Source organism: Hakea prostrata, chromosome 5 (assembly GCF_041222555.1).
Source record: "Hakea prostrata isolate BN-2017 chromosome 5, UWA_Hpros_2, whole genome shotgun sequence".
Classification (NCBI taxonomy): domain Eukaryota; kingdom Viridiplantae; phylum Streptophyta; class Magnoliopsida; order Proteales; family Proteaceae; genus Hakea; species Hakea prostrata.
In genome coordinates, this window is record NC_142604.1 from 16,568,688 (window position 1) to 16,583,444 (window position 14,757).

The 14,757-nt window shown below is 38.8% G+C and overlaps 2 protein-coding genes and 1 pseudogene across 3 annotated transcripts; 1 reads left to right on the plus strand and 2 right to left on the minus strand.

Moving 5' to 3' along the window:
- Window positions 1–339: 339 nt before the first annotated feature.
- On the minus strand, window positions 340–705 carry LOC149015465 (auxin-responsive protein SAUR64 pseudogene; annotated as a pseudogene).
- A 4,848-nt stretch (window positions 706–5,553) lies between these two features.
- Window positions 5,554–10,820, plus strand: LOC149015466 (Regulator of Vps4 activity in the MVB pathway protein). Of its 2 annotated transcripts, none has more exons than XM_089156399.1 (7): window positions 5,554–5,943; window positions 6,045–6,177; window positions 8,328–8,431; window positions 8,526–8,697; window positions 9,347–9,487; window positions 9,588–9,676; window positions 9,768–10,820. In XM_089156399.1, exons 1-7 carry the CDS (start codon window positions 5,849–5,851, stop codon window positions 10,432–10,434), a joined length of 1,401 nt encoding a protein of 466 aa, XP_089012525.1. In that variant the 5' UTR covers window positions 5,554–5,848; the 3' UTR covers window positions 10,435–10,820. The 2 variants fall into 2 exon arrangements, with proteins under 2 accessions (XP_089012525.1, XP_089012524.1); XM_089156398.1 differs by having other exon boundaries at window positions 5,560–5,943; window positions 9,759–10,818.
- A 426-nt stretch (window positions 10,821–11,246) lies between these two features.
- On the minus strand, window positions 11,247–14,475 carry LOC149015467 (putative CoA ligase CCL5). The gene is made up of 5 exons (XM_089156370.1): window positions 13,090–14,475; window positions 12,393–12,538; window positions 12,188–12,255; window positions 11,978–12,080; window positions 11,247–11,878 (listed from the first exon to the last, which is right to left on the minus strand). The coding sequence occupies exons 1-5, from the start codon at window positions 14,318–14,320 to the stop codon at window positions 11,765–11,767; spliced, it is 1,662 nt and encodes a 553-aa protein (XP_089012496.1). The 5' UTR covers window positions 14,321–14,475; the 3' UTR covers window positions 11,247–11,764.
- Between the last annotated feature and the right edge of the window lie 282 nt (window positions 14,476–14,757).

Genomic DNA, 14,757 nt, shown 5'->3' on the forward strand with positions numbered 1-14,757 from the left:
CTTTACTGTATTATCCCTAATACAGAAACCAGTCATGGAATTCAGGATGCTAATGAATGGAATCCATCACTGTGTTGTGGTTTTCATGATGGATTTCACATGAGATTTGCATATTCTAGTTAACATTAATAACATATAGACTCATTTCTTTATAGATTTTCTATTCAAAAAAAAAAAAAAAGGCGTTCCGATCTTAGTGAAATTAATGGAGGACATTAGAAACTAGCTCTTCATTTTTTTTAATAGAAGATCCAAATTGTATTTACATGTAAACATAAAGTACATCAGTAACTTAGAAGTAATCTACAAAACTGGATTATCAGCGAACATGTGAATTACTCAGAAGCTGCGAAGAAGGATCTGTGTTGGCCCTTGAGTAAAAGCAGAAGAAGAACCAGAGCAGAGATGCCCAACATCCATGGAGCTCAGCAAGATATTTTCCAAATCTCTTGGAGGAGTTCGTGCAACAATTAGTGAAACAACTTTATCCATGAAGGTGGAATCACATGGTAAGGTGATGGGTCCATCTGTCGGTAATCCAAACTCTTCCTCAGCCACCTTGAATAATTCTCTGAAGATACTAGTGTTAAGATACGTTAACGGAACCACAAACCTTTTCTTATCAATGGTGTAGAAGACGAAATGACCTTTGTTTGTTTCTTGTCCCGCAGGAGCTAAGATCCTTCTCCTCCCACCTGCAGCCATAGTTCTCCACTTCCTTGCAAGAGCTCTGAGATTCATTGGATTGATCATGGCTAGCTTCTCCTGTGATTAGTGATGTAGCAGTGCTGTGTGCAGGTCTTTCTTGACTCTTTCTTGAATTGGGTTCTCAGTTCCTAAGTGGGTTTTTATCTTAGAGTTGTGTGTCATTCTCAGGTGGTATCATGCATGACGTGTTGGAAGGAATCCATTTTGATTGATTGGTGGTGAGGGACTAGTAGCTTTCTGCTTTAAATCTGTGGATCCATTGATCGATGGAGATCGGGATAACTGTGTTTCAGATGCAAGTGGTTTTGGGATTTTTATTGAAGCCAACCACTACCAACAGGTAGGCTCAATAATGTAACCAAGATAAAAGAAAGAAAGGATAGCCTTTCAAATCGGGAAAACGAAACCACCACTCAGAATTCAGACTTTCGGTGTCACAGGTCAAAGCAGAGCTTGGATTGGATATTGCCAAGTCTGTGTGTCTGTGTGCCACATTTAAGGGTCCATAGCTTTTGAAAATGGAACTTGGTTTCGTCTCATGAGAGGTTTTCTGACCAATAATGTGTGATGTCGTTTTACATGGATGTGGGACGAAGACAGATACACAAAAAAGATGTAATCTTCTTCTGCCGTGATTGCATCAAATCGAATCTTCTTACTAAATGACAGTCTTGATTTTGTAAGTTCATCATAGATTCAACGACCCTAGATGTATTACATAACTAGATATCTGAACCAGTGGTCAGCAGCAGAACAAGAAGATTACGACCTTCAATTCAAATATATCCAGATTCCAGATGTGTTCTAACTGGGTCACTTATCCATGGTAAGCTAAAATTAATGGTTGATCTAGATTTTTTTCAATTCAGGAAGAATCCTAGCCTAGTTCTTCCAGGTCTGGGCTTGTGAATATAAACATGGATCTCATAGTTTTTAGACCATTATTTATGTCTGTGTTATATGTACCTACATATACCTGTACTTGTAGCATTATCAAATACAACCAAAATATATTTTCCACGTAGTATCAGAGCAAGAATGTTCCAAGCTTCCGTTTTGCACGAATCACACGAGAGAGAGTCTTTTGAAAGAGAGGAAATAAGCAAGCTCAGCATTGTTGAACAAAATATAATATCATGGGCAATCGTATAAGACAAATGAAGACATACCATCATACGAATGGAAAACTTATCTTATTTTGAATAACATAAATGATCTCCTTGCTGAAAGCATCATAGTATACATCCATCTAATGATGCACAAACAAAGTTAGCGGAGTTGAGACGTGTAGGTGGTGGCCGACACTCTCTTTAAGGTATTTAAGCGCCCTGAATAGTGCACACGGGTTCTAAGTGCATTTTCACCCCCAATATTAAACAACCTCTCCATCGTAGACGATGCACTCCGTCGCAATGAACTAATTAAAGGATACAAAAGCTACATTCTCCAATCCGTTATTGACATAGTTTTCAAAACAACTTCACAAAACATAATTTCTCTCTCTCTTAATAAACAATCCCTTTCACCTTTATGTAGGAGAGTAAAAGACACCACTAAGGGTTGTCTCTAAGAAACACAATCTTCCCTTAAGGCTTGTTTGTTAGCTACCAAACTAGCCTCTAAGGACAACACATATTGTCCACTTAGATGTCCATTGGAAAAAGACAACTAATTAATCAACATGAAAATTTTGAATTTTCAAATAAAATTACTAAAATTATAACAATCCCCCACAAAATTCAAAATTTCAGAAAAACAAAACTCGAACTTGGTGAACATATTAGACACAATAGAACACGTCGTTATAGGTGTCTTTCGGACTTGAACATACATTAAGTCTAATGAATCTCGCTACAGAGTACGGGTGAAGTCAGACTTCTTGAACCTTTCCTCGTGTGTAGCTAGCAAGCTCATCAGCCATATCCTATCGGTCGACTTTACGTAATAAGCCATTTTATAAAATTCATTCTTTTGGATTTTTTCCTCTAATAAAAGAGAACATGCCAAGTCCCAGATCTCAATCTCATGGACATCTTGAGAATTCGCCTATATAATTCTTATTGGAAAGCGACCTTATTTTCTACATCCACTTAGGTCAACCAGTGTGCACCAAAATTAACACACCCTCACATTTTGTAGGTTTCAGCTAATTAAGAACTTCTTGCTCAACCTTTTTCATTGTGGTGGTATTACTTTACCTTAACATTGAAATGAACTTAGTAGTATTTTTCAGGTCATCCAGTGACTTCGTTGTTTACCTTTTGAACCTAATTTAGGATTGAAACATCTTCACATAGGTTGGGTGTCCATCACATGATCTTGGATAGGTTTTCATAGCTCATCCCTCTAAATAACATCACATTAGTGGTTTTGAGGCTTTACACAACTTTCAGTCAAACTATTTCATTGACTATATATAGCATAAGCAATAATGGCTCTTATATGGACAAACTACTGCCCATTTTTCGGCTTCTCAGTGACTTCAAACCCAAGCGCCAAATTCCTTAACAGAAACAATATAAGAAAGCAAAAAGGTTTCTGGTTTTGAAGGGTTTCAATGTTTGAAGTTTCAATTCAGATTTGAAAAACTAAATGGAATCTTTACAAGAATATCTCCCAATAAATTGCTTTTGAAGACATTCTCGAGCCCTTTTATTCAGTGTCCCTTCCTCTCTTTACTCGCTCTTCATGCAGTCTTGCACAGGAGGTCCGAGTCATGTCCTGCAGAGTTCACGTTCTTATGTTGTTCGGTCAGTAACCACAATTTTAATAAGAGAAAATCCATAAATGCAGAAAATTTGATTATGACATGAATTTCAGAATTTCTTATCCTTAGTAGCATCACAACAAAGGCTGAACATGGATTTGAACTTTGAAGAGGACTATTGCTTTCTTCATTTCCAACAAGCCAACCCATCTACCATGAACACTGACAACAAAAAAACACAAAATAGAACATCTCCCTGGTGGGTTCCTCGCTTAGCTGCTTTCTTCCATTACTTTGACCTTCTTGATCTGTCTTTTAGGTCTAACTTAAATCTAACATCGAACATTCTGCGACTCATAATGGTTAGTTAGACAAGAACAAAACTGGAGTTCTATATAGAAGGAAAACAATGAATCTAACATAATACAAAAATCTAGATTCAAAGCCCAAAATCAATGTATCATATGCAAATACAGATGTATGAAGAATCAGGACTTTCTATCACAGCCACAAAACGACACCTAAATAGTTATTCATTTGCATTGCCTATTAAAGAAATTAGGACTAGAATAAATATTCTAATAACAACACTGAAATGGTGATGACTATATATTAAAGATTCATGCCACATTTCGAAGTTTGGAAAAATTCCCAAAGAATTGTCCAAACATTGGAAAGACGAAAATAACAACAAATGGAAACCTTACGAGGCATCATGAATGCACATAACAATATATTTAACTTCCTTCTTCATCTGAAACAATTCTTAAAGTATGTGTATGATTACTATAACAGTTCCATACCAAGTCTTATATGAGGTTTAAATACCTTAAAATTGTTGAACATAATATAATAGCATGGGCAATTGTATAAGACAAATGAAGACATTCCATCATAAGAATGGAAAACTTATCTTATTTTGAATAACATGAATGATCTCCTTGTTGAAAGCATCATAGTATACATCCATCTAATGATGCACAAACAAAGTTAGCGGAGTTGAGACGTGTCGGTGGTGGCCGACACTCTCTTTAAGGTATTTAAACGCCCCAAATAGTGGATACGGGTTCTAAGTGCATTTTCACCCCCAAGATCAAACAACCCCTCCATTGCAGACGATGCACTCCGTCGCGATGAACTAAGGGATCCAAAAGCTACATTCACCAATTCGTTGTTGACATAGTTTTCAAAACAACTTCAAAAAACAAAAATTTTCTCTCTCTCTTAATAAAACAACCCCTCTCACCTTTATATAGGAGATTAAGAGACACGAGTAAAAGACACTACTAATGGTGGTCTCCAAGAAACTAGCCTCTAAGGAAAACACATATTTTCCACTTAGATGTCCATTGGAAAAAGACAACTAATTAATCAAAATGAAAATTTTGAATTTTCAAATAAAATTACTAAAATTACAAGTATGAGCTGGTTCTTGCAGATCCCAGAGGAACTGAGCTGCAGTGGTCTCAGAAGAAAGAGAACCGGCTGGCGATGGCCGTGGAAAAGAACTGTCAATATAACCCTAATAGATCATGCCCGCGGAGGAGAGGGATGAACTGCGCCTTCCAAAGCAGATAATTTGTGGAAGAAAGCTTTAAGTAATGGGGGTTGAAACAGGGCTTGTAAAACGAAACAGATAATCAACATTCGTATTTGTCAATGAAAGTAAAAACACTATGATAGAGTTTATATAAGACAGATTCTTGTCGGTGTTTCCGTTGCTTTTTCATTTGATTCCATGTCTTATTTGTTTGTGTCGTGCTTCCCAAGGTTGTTCAACACACACTTTCTAGCGCAATTGATGGTGAAAGAAAAGGAAACAAAAGAACAAAGGTGGGGTTTTTCAATTTTCATGTTTCATAGCTCACAAAATCAAAAGCTAAAGATCTGGAAAAAGTAACAACTCTTGATTCAGTAATAGATGATACTGAAAAAAGTTGCAGTCAAAGGAGGAAGAAGGGTAGCTTTTTTGGGCGGATAAACAGCCATTACCAGAGACCAGGGAGGGCCAAAGGAAAATTGTCCTTGAAATTTACTCCAAAAGAGGTGTTGTTGTAGAGATTCAATAGTGCTAATATCTACTTGACCAGTATCATCTGGATCAGATTTGTATTTCATGACTCAACAAGATTTCAGCCATTAAAACCTATTATCTAGTTCAGATTTTATCCTGTGTTGATGCTGCATCTCAGAATGCATGGCACATCACAGGCGTCATCGTCGCCTGTGTATCCCCAACTCAACGGCTTTTTGTGTAACGGCTCTTTTTCCTCTTCGACCAAGACCAAAAAAGAAATAAAGAAAGTCCAAAAACAGCTTAAAGAAAATTCTTGTGACGGCCCCACATTTCTACCGTTGCGATATTTGTGATTGGGACCACTACAGTGGATCTCTCTCTGGTCTATTATCTTCCTTCACAAGGCTCTCTCTGCCATGACGGAGGTGAGAAGAGCTGTAGTTGGCACTTGCAAGGCAGTGATGAAGTTTGGAGTCTTCATTTTCCGCAGAGGATTCAACTCTTCCAAATGGTATGCCTTTTCCACATTTCTCTTTCTAATCTTATTCTTTCCTTTCTGTTCAGATAACCCTTTTCTGATCTGTTAAAACTTTTTCCGAAAATACATTCCAGCAAAACCATGGCGAAGCTAGTGACGGCAAGAATAAAGCTTTTGAGGAATAAAAGAGAGGTAGTGGTGAGGCAGATGAGGCGAGATGTGGCTTTGCTTCTCGAGTCTGGCCAGGATGCCACCGCAAGGATCAGGGTACCACTCTTCCATGGTTAATCCTTTCTTTCTTTGTAATTTCTTTGATATATAGTTCTCATTTCTTCAGATTTTCTTTGAAATGCTTATACTGTTTAGGGTTTAGGGTTTATTCGGTGATAACTTGAGTTCACCCTATGATTTGCTTTGTTTTATTATCTACTGAAGATTTAGAACAGAGGAATGCTGCAAATAACCAGAAACCACGTTTTGGATGTTGTCCCCTTCATAATTGAAACCATTCATTGAAGTTACACCAACTCATGTTTGCTTTGAGTTGATACTCTTGAGTACATGGACTACTTTAAGCTTATTTTCTTACTTAACGGTTCATAGAGTACTTATGGAGATGCATTTTCTACCATTAGGGTGTCAGCTATATCAGCATTTGGAGGATCTCTGGTTCTTAATTAGAATCTTCTAACACGTTCTTATTGTTCCATACCTACTTAGCAGCTGGATTTACAGATGATGAGTCTATACTAACTAGAAATCAGGCACTCAGAACAAAGGGCATGCTAGCGTGATGTTCATCATAACATCCAATGACCCAAAAGGGAAGCTGATAAAATGGCCATTAGGAAACACCTAATTTCCATCCGTTCATTGGACAGTAAGGTAAATTTTTTATCAACACGTCTCTAAAGGAAGGGACTTGAGACTTTTAAGCTTGTGGTTAAACAGCTGAGATACCATAGCAATCTAGCCAGGGATGGGGATGAGTTGGTAACTATATTAACTTTAGAAGTAAACCAAATAAGAAGAGGAAGATGAAGATGGGAAGAGATGGAGAGAAGAAGGTGTAAGAGATAGGAGTAGATGTGCTTCATTAATCTCTCCCCCATGAAACAAATACATGGAATTAGAAAGTTCTGGTTTTGTTAAACTTAAGTAACTTACCCAATTAGTGTTAGAAGAAAATTAGAAAGTAAACAAAATCAAATAAATGACAAACCTATGGTTACTCAACTACCAAAGGAAAGAAGAGAAAAAAAGGTACACCTGTCTCCCAGCAACATTAGTAGATTTTTTTTTTTCCTTCGAAGTTAAAAATTACCTCCTACAAAGGGTATCCAATAGTAGAGCATCTCTCACAATCATCACCTGTCTATTGAGATTTGTGATGTCCTACTACGTTTACATTTTGCATCGCCTGAGGCTCCCTTCAAATATCATATTATAGGTCATGAAACTGGAGAATGCGCAAGCAGTGAGCAAAGCTACATAATAAAACATGAAAATGAGGAAAACACAGATGCACAAGACAAGATATTGTGTGCTTCACCCAAAGGCTAGGTCTACAGGCAAACTTTGTGATGGTTTCACCATGAAGGAGGTAGTGGTTTAAAATCCAAAAACAGTTTCTACCCCACTCTCAAGCAAATGAGATGTATTTATAGCATCACAAGAAGAAAACCTCAACCCCTCACCCTTTTAAAAGACCAAAATGCCCTTGCCCCAAAAACATCTCTTAACATTGGAGCTCTCAAAATTGTGAACACAATCCACTAGTTGGTGTTAATGTTTGTTTTATTTTTGGATAGTATGGGCATGTTCAGACCCCAAAACAGGTCCGAACATTTGAGCTTGGCAAAATTGGTCTTCAGCACAACAATATCTCCCATTTGAAGACTAATTTCTGCTCTCCATGCCTCATAGGTCCCCATCATGCAAGCATCCAACTGGTCATCAATGAAGAGTGATCAAAGTTTAGCAAGGCCCAACTTCTCTTTGTCAACCACCTTTCTCAACATATTTGTAGGACTCTCGCTGCCTCCGGTCTTGTCAAGCTTCAACATAAACTGACCTAGGCCAACTGCAAAGGATTTGGTGGGTCTGGTGATAGTGAGTTTAGAAACTTTCTGCTAATTATCTATACTGATGTTGGTAATTGAAGTTTTTCTGCGATTTGCTTGCTAGTGCAAAATGCAACTTTTTTTTGCAATTCACTTGCTTTTACCAGACACAGGTTGGTTCTGGTGTCAATTGGTTCACATTCATTTCTACTGATTGGATGAAAATCCTTAGGCTAATGGCTTTTGAAATCACTATATTGTCATTTATGTGGTTTATGATTTATATGCAAGCTGTTATGGAGAAAATTAATGAAAATGATTCTTATGTACTATCTTCCGTTGTGATTGTTTAAGGTTGAACATGTCATAAGAGAGCAGAATATTATGGAAGCAAATGAGATCATTGAACTCTTTTCTGAACTAGTTGTGGTGCGACTTTCGGTCATTGCAAAACAAAGGTTACTACTCTATGTGCTTTGTTAACCTTGAAGCTCCAGTTTGTCATTTATTTTCTTGTAAGTTCTTTCCCAATTGAAATCCATATCATTGCAGGGAATGCCCAGCTGATCTGAAAGAAGGAATCGCTAGCTTGATATTTGCTGCTCCAAGATGCTCAGATATCCCAGAACTTATGCAAATTCGAAATATTTTTGAAAAAAAATATGGAAAAGAATTTGCATCTGCTGCAACAGATTTACGGCCCGACTGTGGTGTGAATAGATTGGTAAGTTCTCTGTCCTAGTCTAGCAGAATTCTATCAACAGATTGGACTGCCTGAATTTAAAGAACAGATAATGATGGTTTAAGATTGTATGGAAAATTTTCGAATACTGGATGGTTAGGTCTTGTCTACATTTACATCAGAACCTGTAATGTAAATGAATGATGGGAGTATTATCTCAATGTCCTCATCTGATGGATCCTTTGAGATGTCTTGAACCATGTTTAGATGGATGAGATTAGTTCATTACTTACTTGTTTAGATTTAGTACTATTGATTGGATAATTATAGGGAGTCTGCACATTGAATATCCTATCCCTTTGGTTGTCTGTATCAATAACAGGTGACATTATCACACAGTGATGGATAAGGGATTGTTTTTGGAACAGATTCATTACTTGTTTTTTGGCTTGCTGGGATCTAGTATTATTGACTGGATAATCATGGGAGAGTCTGCATATAGAAGATCCCTTTGGTTGTCTATATCAGTAATGGGGTGAGATTATAAGATTGTGATTGATAATGGAGTTTTTATGGAACACCTTCATCCTGAATTTGTGTTTTGGAACCACTTTAAATAGCTTGCTTGCAAATTACTTATACTACTTGTCCTCTTGTGCATCTCTTTATTTTTTTCTGTTTTCTCATAAAGCTTGTAGAGAAACTCTCAGTCAAAGCAACTACTGGTGAACTAAAGTTGAAGATTATGAAGGAGATAGCTAAGGAATATCAAATTGAATGGGATACAACAGAGACCGAGAAGGAGCTTCTGAAACCTGCTGAGGATCGAATAGTACTCTTTCTCTCTTTTTCTCTCTCTGTGTGCATGTGTGTGTGTGTGTGGCTCAAATTGCTAGTATCCCATTTTCATAATCATTTCTTGGTTTGCGTAGGAGGGACCACGTACATTTGTTAGTGCTTCCAGCATGCCTCTGAAGCCTATGTCATCACAAGTTGTTGAGCTGAATACATCTTCTAACAGGTATGCATGGTACACAGTTGGATCTAAGCAATTGTTATGCTTGAAGAAAAAGAACTCATGTTCATGTTGACCTTCCATGTAGATCAACCAGTGATGAAGCAAGAGATGGAGATATAGCTACCATGCATTTCGAAAACAGTGCTTCAGCTGCTCAAGCAGCAGCAGAGTCTGCAAAGAAAGCAATAGCTGCTGCACAAGCTGCTGCATATATGGCCAATAAGAACTCTCATCAGCCAGTTGGTCTTGATCATGTTATGGATGATTTCAAGAATCCAAAATCCCGAAATTCAACTGGATCCTTTTTCATGTCAAATGGTCTACCTTCAGAATCTGAGACAAACAGAGATGATCAAGCAGAGCCTCCAGGGAGATTACATGCATCACACAGCCTCAGCAGGCCATATTCCTTGCATGATAAGACATCTCATCTCACAGATCTGAATGAGAGAAACGTTCAAAGGAGGCACAGCTACAATGTCCCTTCTGCCCATACAGATCTAAAGTTTGATGAATCAGATGGGTTTGACTCTGAGTATGATGAGGAGATTGAGGTAGAAACACCTTCAAGTGGTAGTCTCCCACCACCCAATAGGCCACCACCACAACCTCCATCTCACTCTTGTCAGTCTGATGATGGGATGGAAATAGATTATGCTGGTTTACGCTTGAGTGATCCAGCTCCACACCTTCATCCTAAACTGCCAGACTATGATGCAATTGCTGCCCGCTTTGAAGCTCTGAAATTCCATAGATCATGAACAGAAATTTTAGTTTGGTCTTGGGTATCAAATTTTTTGTAATATGTTTACAATAGGCTTTCCCATATATTTATATATACTCCCAAACTTGTACTACCTGCAAATGACCATGTAGCCATTTGTTATATAGCAGAAATAGGAAAGCCTAGAATAAACTAAATGTACTTCAATTATATGAAGCAGTTATTTTGTACTTAAAACTGTCACAATATTGAATCACTAAGGCTCTCTTTGGTATCAATTATCATTGTCAATTATGAGAAATTTTCATTATTTTAAATTGTTTGGCATCTATTCTGAATTTTATTTTTATTTAAAATAATAGAAAAACCTCCAAAATCCATAATGAACTTTTTGTCCATTATGGATTATGATGAGAATTTCATTCTCTTCATTTGTGTAAGTTTACTTAAAGTTCTATAAGTAAGATGAGGGTAAAATAGTCAATACACATTCTTTTATAACAACCATACTTTTTCCTTTTTTTCTCACTTGTTTACTATCATTTTTAACAATTTTTTATCTTGACACCAAACTTATTTTCCATTTCATAATTTATTTTTCGATAAAATTCACCAAACCATTTTTCATTCTTGACCAAAAATGAATTATTGTACTTATTTATTTTAAATAGGCATAATAGAGAATGAGAATTGATACCAAAAAGAGCCTAAGTATACCGATCAACTGAACCACGTGAACACTATAATTCCGAGTTCATGAGCTTTACAAGTTCCAACATGCAAAATAGTAATCGTTGCTGCAGTACTGTTTTACAGAAGAAACTGGTTTTATTTGTGTATCATCTCGCCCAGTTAGAAAAGTTCTCCAATTTTCTGAATCTTGTGCACAAGCACAGCACAGAAGATGGTGGATTTTCAAGTCTTGCTGATGAGATCCGGAAATTTCCCAGGTAAATCACTCTTGATAATTTTTTCCATGAGTTCTCCTATAACCTGTTGAGCTACTGTAGTTGTCACACTAAGATCATCGGTAGGTTTATCCGAGAGCCTCGTTGATGCGAATCCCATAAGTTAATATGCATTTAGTTCAACCATGGAGGCCTTTGCAGCTCTGATCTCCTTATAGGGAATTGAAAATATGGGTACAAAGGTATCAGACCTATACACTCTTCCAAGATCCCTCCAGTCAACAAGGAATTATTTGGAGTACAACTCCTATAAACTTCGGTTACACAAGAAATACTGGAATGTTTCAAGGATGCAATAAACAAAGCATTTGAAATACAGATACATACGAAGTGAAGGTAAATGGATACAGAAATGAGAGAAATTTCCCAGACGACCCATTTGTTTTCCTGTTACAATTCTCATAGCTTTGAGGTAGCAAGCTTAATGAGGTCCTTCCTGAGAATCTTGCCAGATGGATTTTTAGGGATCGCACCCACGAATGCCACTCTGCGGATTCTCTTGTATGGAGCCACCTGCATTTGCAAATGAAGATCAACAATGCTGTAATTAAAAGGAAAAAGTTTTGGAATCTGACATGAATAGAAAGGGTTACTCTAGGTTCTTGAACTCACCTGTTTGGCTACGAAGTCCATGACGGCACCCTCAGACAGATTGCTTCCAGATTTTCTCACCACATAAGCCATGGGAAACTGCCCAACCTCCTTATCTGGAAACCTGAATCAAATGTCAACCAGCAAATCCTTCACTCAACTACCCATTACAAACCACTAGAACCATTCTTAGCTAAAGGGAAGAAAGTAGTAAATAGTGGAAGTGCTTACGGTATGACAGCAGCATCATCAATTTCTGGATGAGTAAGCAACAATGCCTCTAATTCTGCTGGGGGCACCTGCCACAATCACAAAAACAGTTATGGGTATTCAGACCTTTGGCTGACAAGTAACGAATGAACCAGCTAGTATATATGGATTTGATAGATGCAATATCATGTAAAGTTATACAATTTGACAAGTAAAAAACAGATACCTGATAACCCTTATATTTGATAAGCTCCTTCAATCTATCAACTACGAATATGTGTCCATCCTCATCGATGTAACATATGTCTCCCGTCCTCAACCATCCTTGTGAATCTAATGTTGATGTTGTAGCTTCTGGGTTGCTAAAATAACCTACAAAGAATAAAATTATTACATGCTTAATAGGGCATTTTCTACATAGGGCTTTTTCTATATAAAAATTGTTAGTACAAGATTGCATGGAAAAACTGTTCCCAAATTCCTCTTATGTGTGTTCACAAACAAATACGTTTAAACCCCTTGGAATTTATTATTCTATTATGTTTAAACCCCTTGTGCTTTGAATTATATAACAAACACACCCCTAAGAACAATAGGGTTAAAGTGATGAATTAGCATGTATTGCATTTTCAAAATTTCCAATGTTAGCTTTTCTTTTATTTAAAACCCTAGATAAAAAGACAAATTCAAACCACTAACTTGGCTGGACTATCACTAGACCTTTAAAGTTTTTTATATTTAAAACCAACCCCATGTGAGGCTCACTTATAATAGAATAACCGCATGAAAGGGCACACTTAAAATAGAATAAATTCTAAGAATGTAAACATAATTATTTGCAAATAGAAAGAATGTAATATTTGTTTACTCAAAAATAAATAAATAATTGGGAGACTTAAAATCATGTTAAACAGTGGTGGTACCTTTCATTACAGTGGGTCCACGGAGCCACAACTCACCGGGCCGGCCAACCGGCAAGGCCTCTCCGGTGTCGGGGTCAACGATCTTGGCTTCCATGCTTGGCGACAACAAACCTGCCGTACCGTATCGCATGCTCTCTTGTATCGTATCGGTCGACGCTCCTACACCCGTGGTCTCCGTCAAACCATACCCCTGCAGAATCCTCACCGTCGGATACTTAGCCAAGAATCCTTCGATCACTTCCTTGCTCAAGGGGGCCCCACCAGACAACACCCATTGTAGTGTTCTCAGATCGTACTTCGCTTTCAGCGCCTCCGCGTGGTTGATCAGCGCCACCAGAATCGGTGGCACAAGCGGCAGATAAGTCGCTCGGTACTTGGAGATGGCGGAGAGCATCTCATTCATCTCGAATTTGGAAAGCACCACGATCGTCGATCCTGATGCTAGTAGACCCGAGGCGAACGCTGCTAAACCGTAGATATGGAACATAGGGACGGTGCAGACGAAAACTTGCTCTCCATCTTCCAACATAAATCGGCTCAGAACAGTTTGGACCATCGCGATTAGGTTTCGGTGTGATGAAACGACTCCTTTACTGGCTCCGGTGGTGCCAGAGGAGTATAGCAGCGTGGCCGTGTCGTCGAGTCTCACTCGTTCCCTGACTCGGTTCCTGATTTGACTTGGATCCTTCTTCATCATGTCTTCAAGAGTGGAAACGATCTTGGCCTGCTTGATGGAGAGATTGTCATGTTGTCCGATGAGAACGACAGGAAGACCCGTGCCGGAGAGTTTAGGGAGGAGGGATTGAATGGTGAAGGCGAGAATCGGTTTGGAATCGGCGATCTGTTTACGGATCTCCTGGTTCGTATTGAGAGGGTTTGTGGTAGTGATGATCGCGCCGAGTGACATTACAGAGAGGCAGATTACTGGGAAGAAGATGGAATTGGGGGAAAGGAGGAGAACAACGTTGCCTTTTCGAACACCCATCTCCGACAAGCAGGAAGAGACGGAATCAACGGCGCGCCAGACTTCAGGGAAGGTGAGGTGGCGACCGGTGGAGGCATCGATGTAAGCGATCTTACCATTGTGAGCTCGGGAAGATATGAAGGTGGTGACATCCAGAGATTCATTGCAAGGGAGAGCTATTGGCTTTCTTTTGCTGTAGTAGATGGAATTGGACTTGGAGAAGCCGCTTCTTGGATCGATATCGATGGGTTTAGCATCAGAAGCCATTGTTACCGATTCACTGAACTTCCAAAACGATCTCTGTTCGATTTTGTACTTGGAGAACACAGACTTTTGTAGGCGGACCCTGGCGGCTTTAGAGGACCGGGGGAAGCAGGTCAGTCGAAGTTGCGCTGTGAGTGTTATTGGGAAGAATGCATTTTTTTTTTTTTCACGGAGTTTGTCTGATTGGTATCTTTAAAAGATTCTGGCCACGTGAGTGGATAATGAGTCTATCAGCACGTTTAGGGGCCCCACTAGTTGAACAGCGCTGATTAAAGATTAAGCCACCGGATATACTTAAGCGGGGGGCCGGCGCTTTTTTTTTTTTCCCCCCCCCCCCCCCCCCTCCCGGGCCCGGGCTGGGCCCCCCCCCCCGGGGGGGGGGGGATCACCGATCCCCCGGACGCTTCTAGACCAAAACACAGGGGGCCACAGGGTATTAG

Coding starts and splice junctions, on each gene's coding strand:
- LOC149015466 (XM_089156398.1), top strand. CDS start 5,849: ATGACGGAGGTGAGAAGAGCTGTAGTTGGCACTTGCAAGGCAGTGATG. Junction 5,944..6,044: donor GGATTCAACTCTTCCAAATG/GTATGCCTTTTC, acceptor AATACATTCCAG/CAAAACCATGGCGAAGCTAG. Junction 9,677..9,758: donor CTGAATACATCTTCTAACAG/GTATGCATGGTA, acceptor CCTTCCATGTAG/ATCAACCAGTGATGAAGCAA.
- LOC149015467 (XM_089156370.1), bottom strand. CDS start 14,320: ATGGCTTCTGATGCTAAACCCATCGATATCGATCCAAGAAGCGGCTTC. Junction 12,256..12,392: donor TCAAATATAAGGGTTATCAG/GTATCTGTTTTT, acceptor TGATTGTGGCAG/GTGCCCCCAGCAGAATTAGA. Junction 12,081..12,187: donor GATGATGCTGCTGTCATACC/GTAAGCACTTCC, acceptor CATTTGATTCAG/GTTTCCAGATAAGGAGGTTG.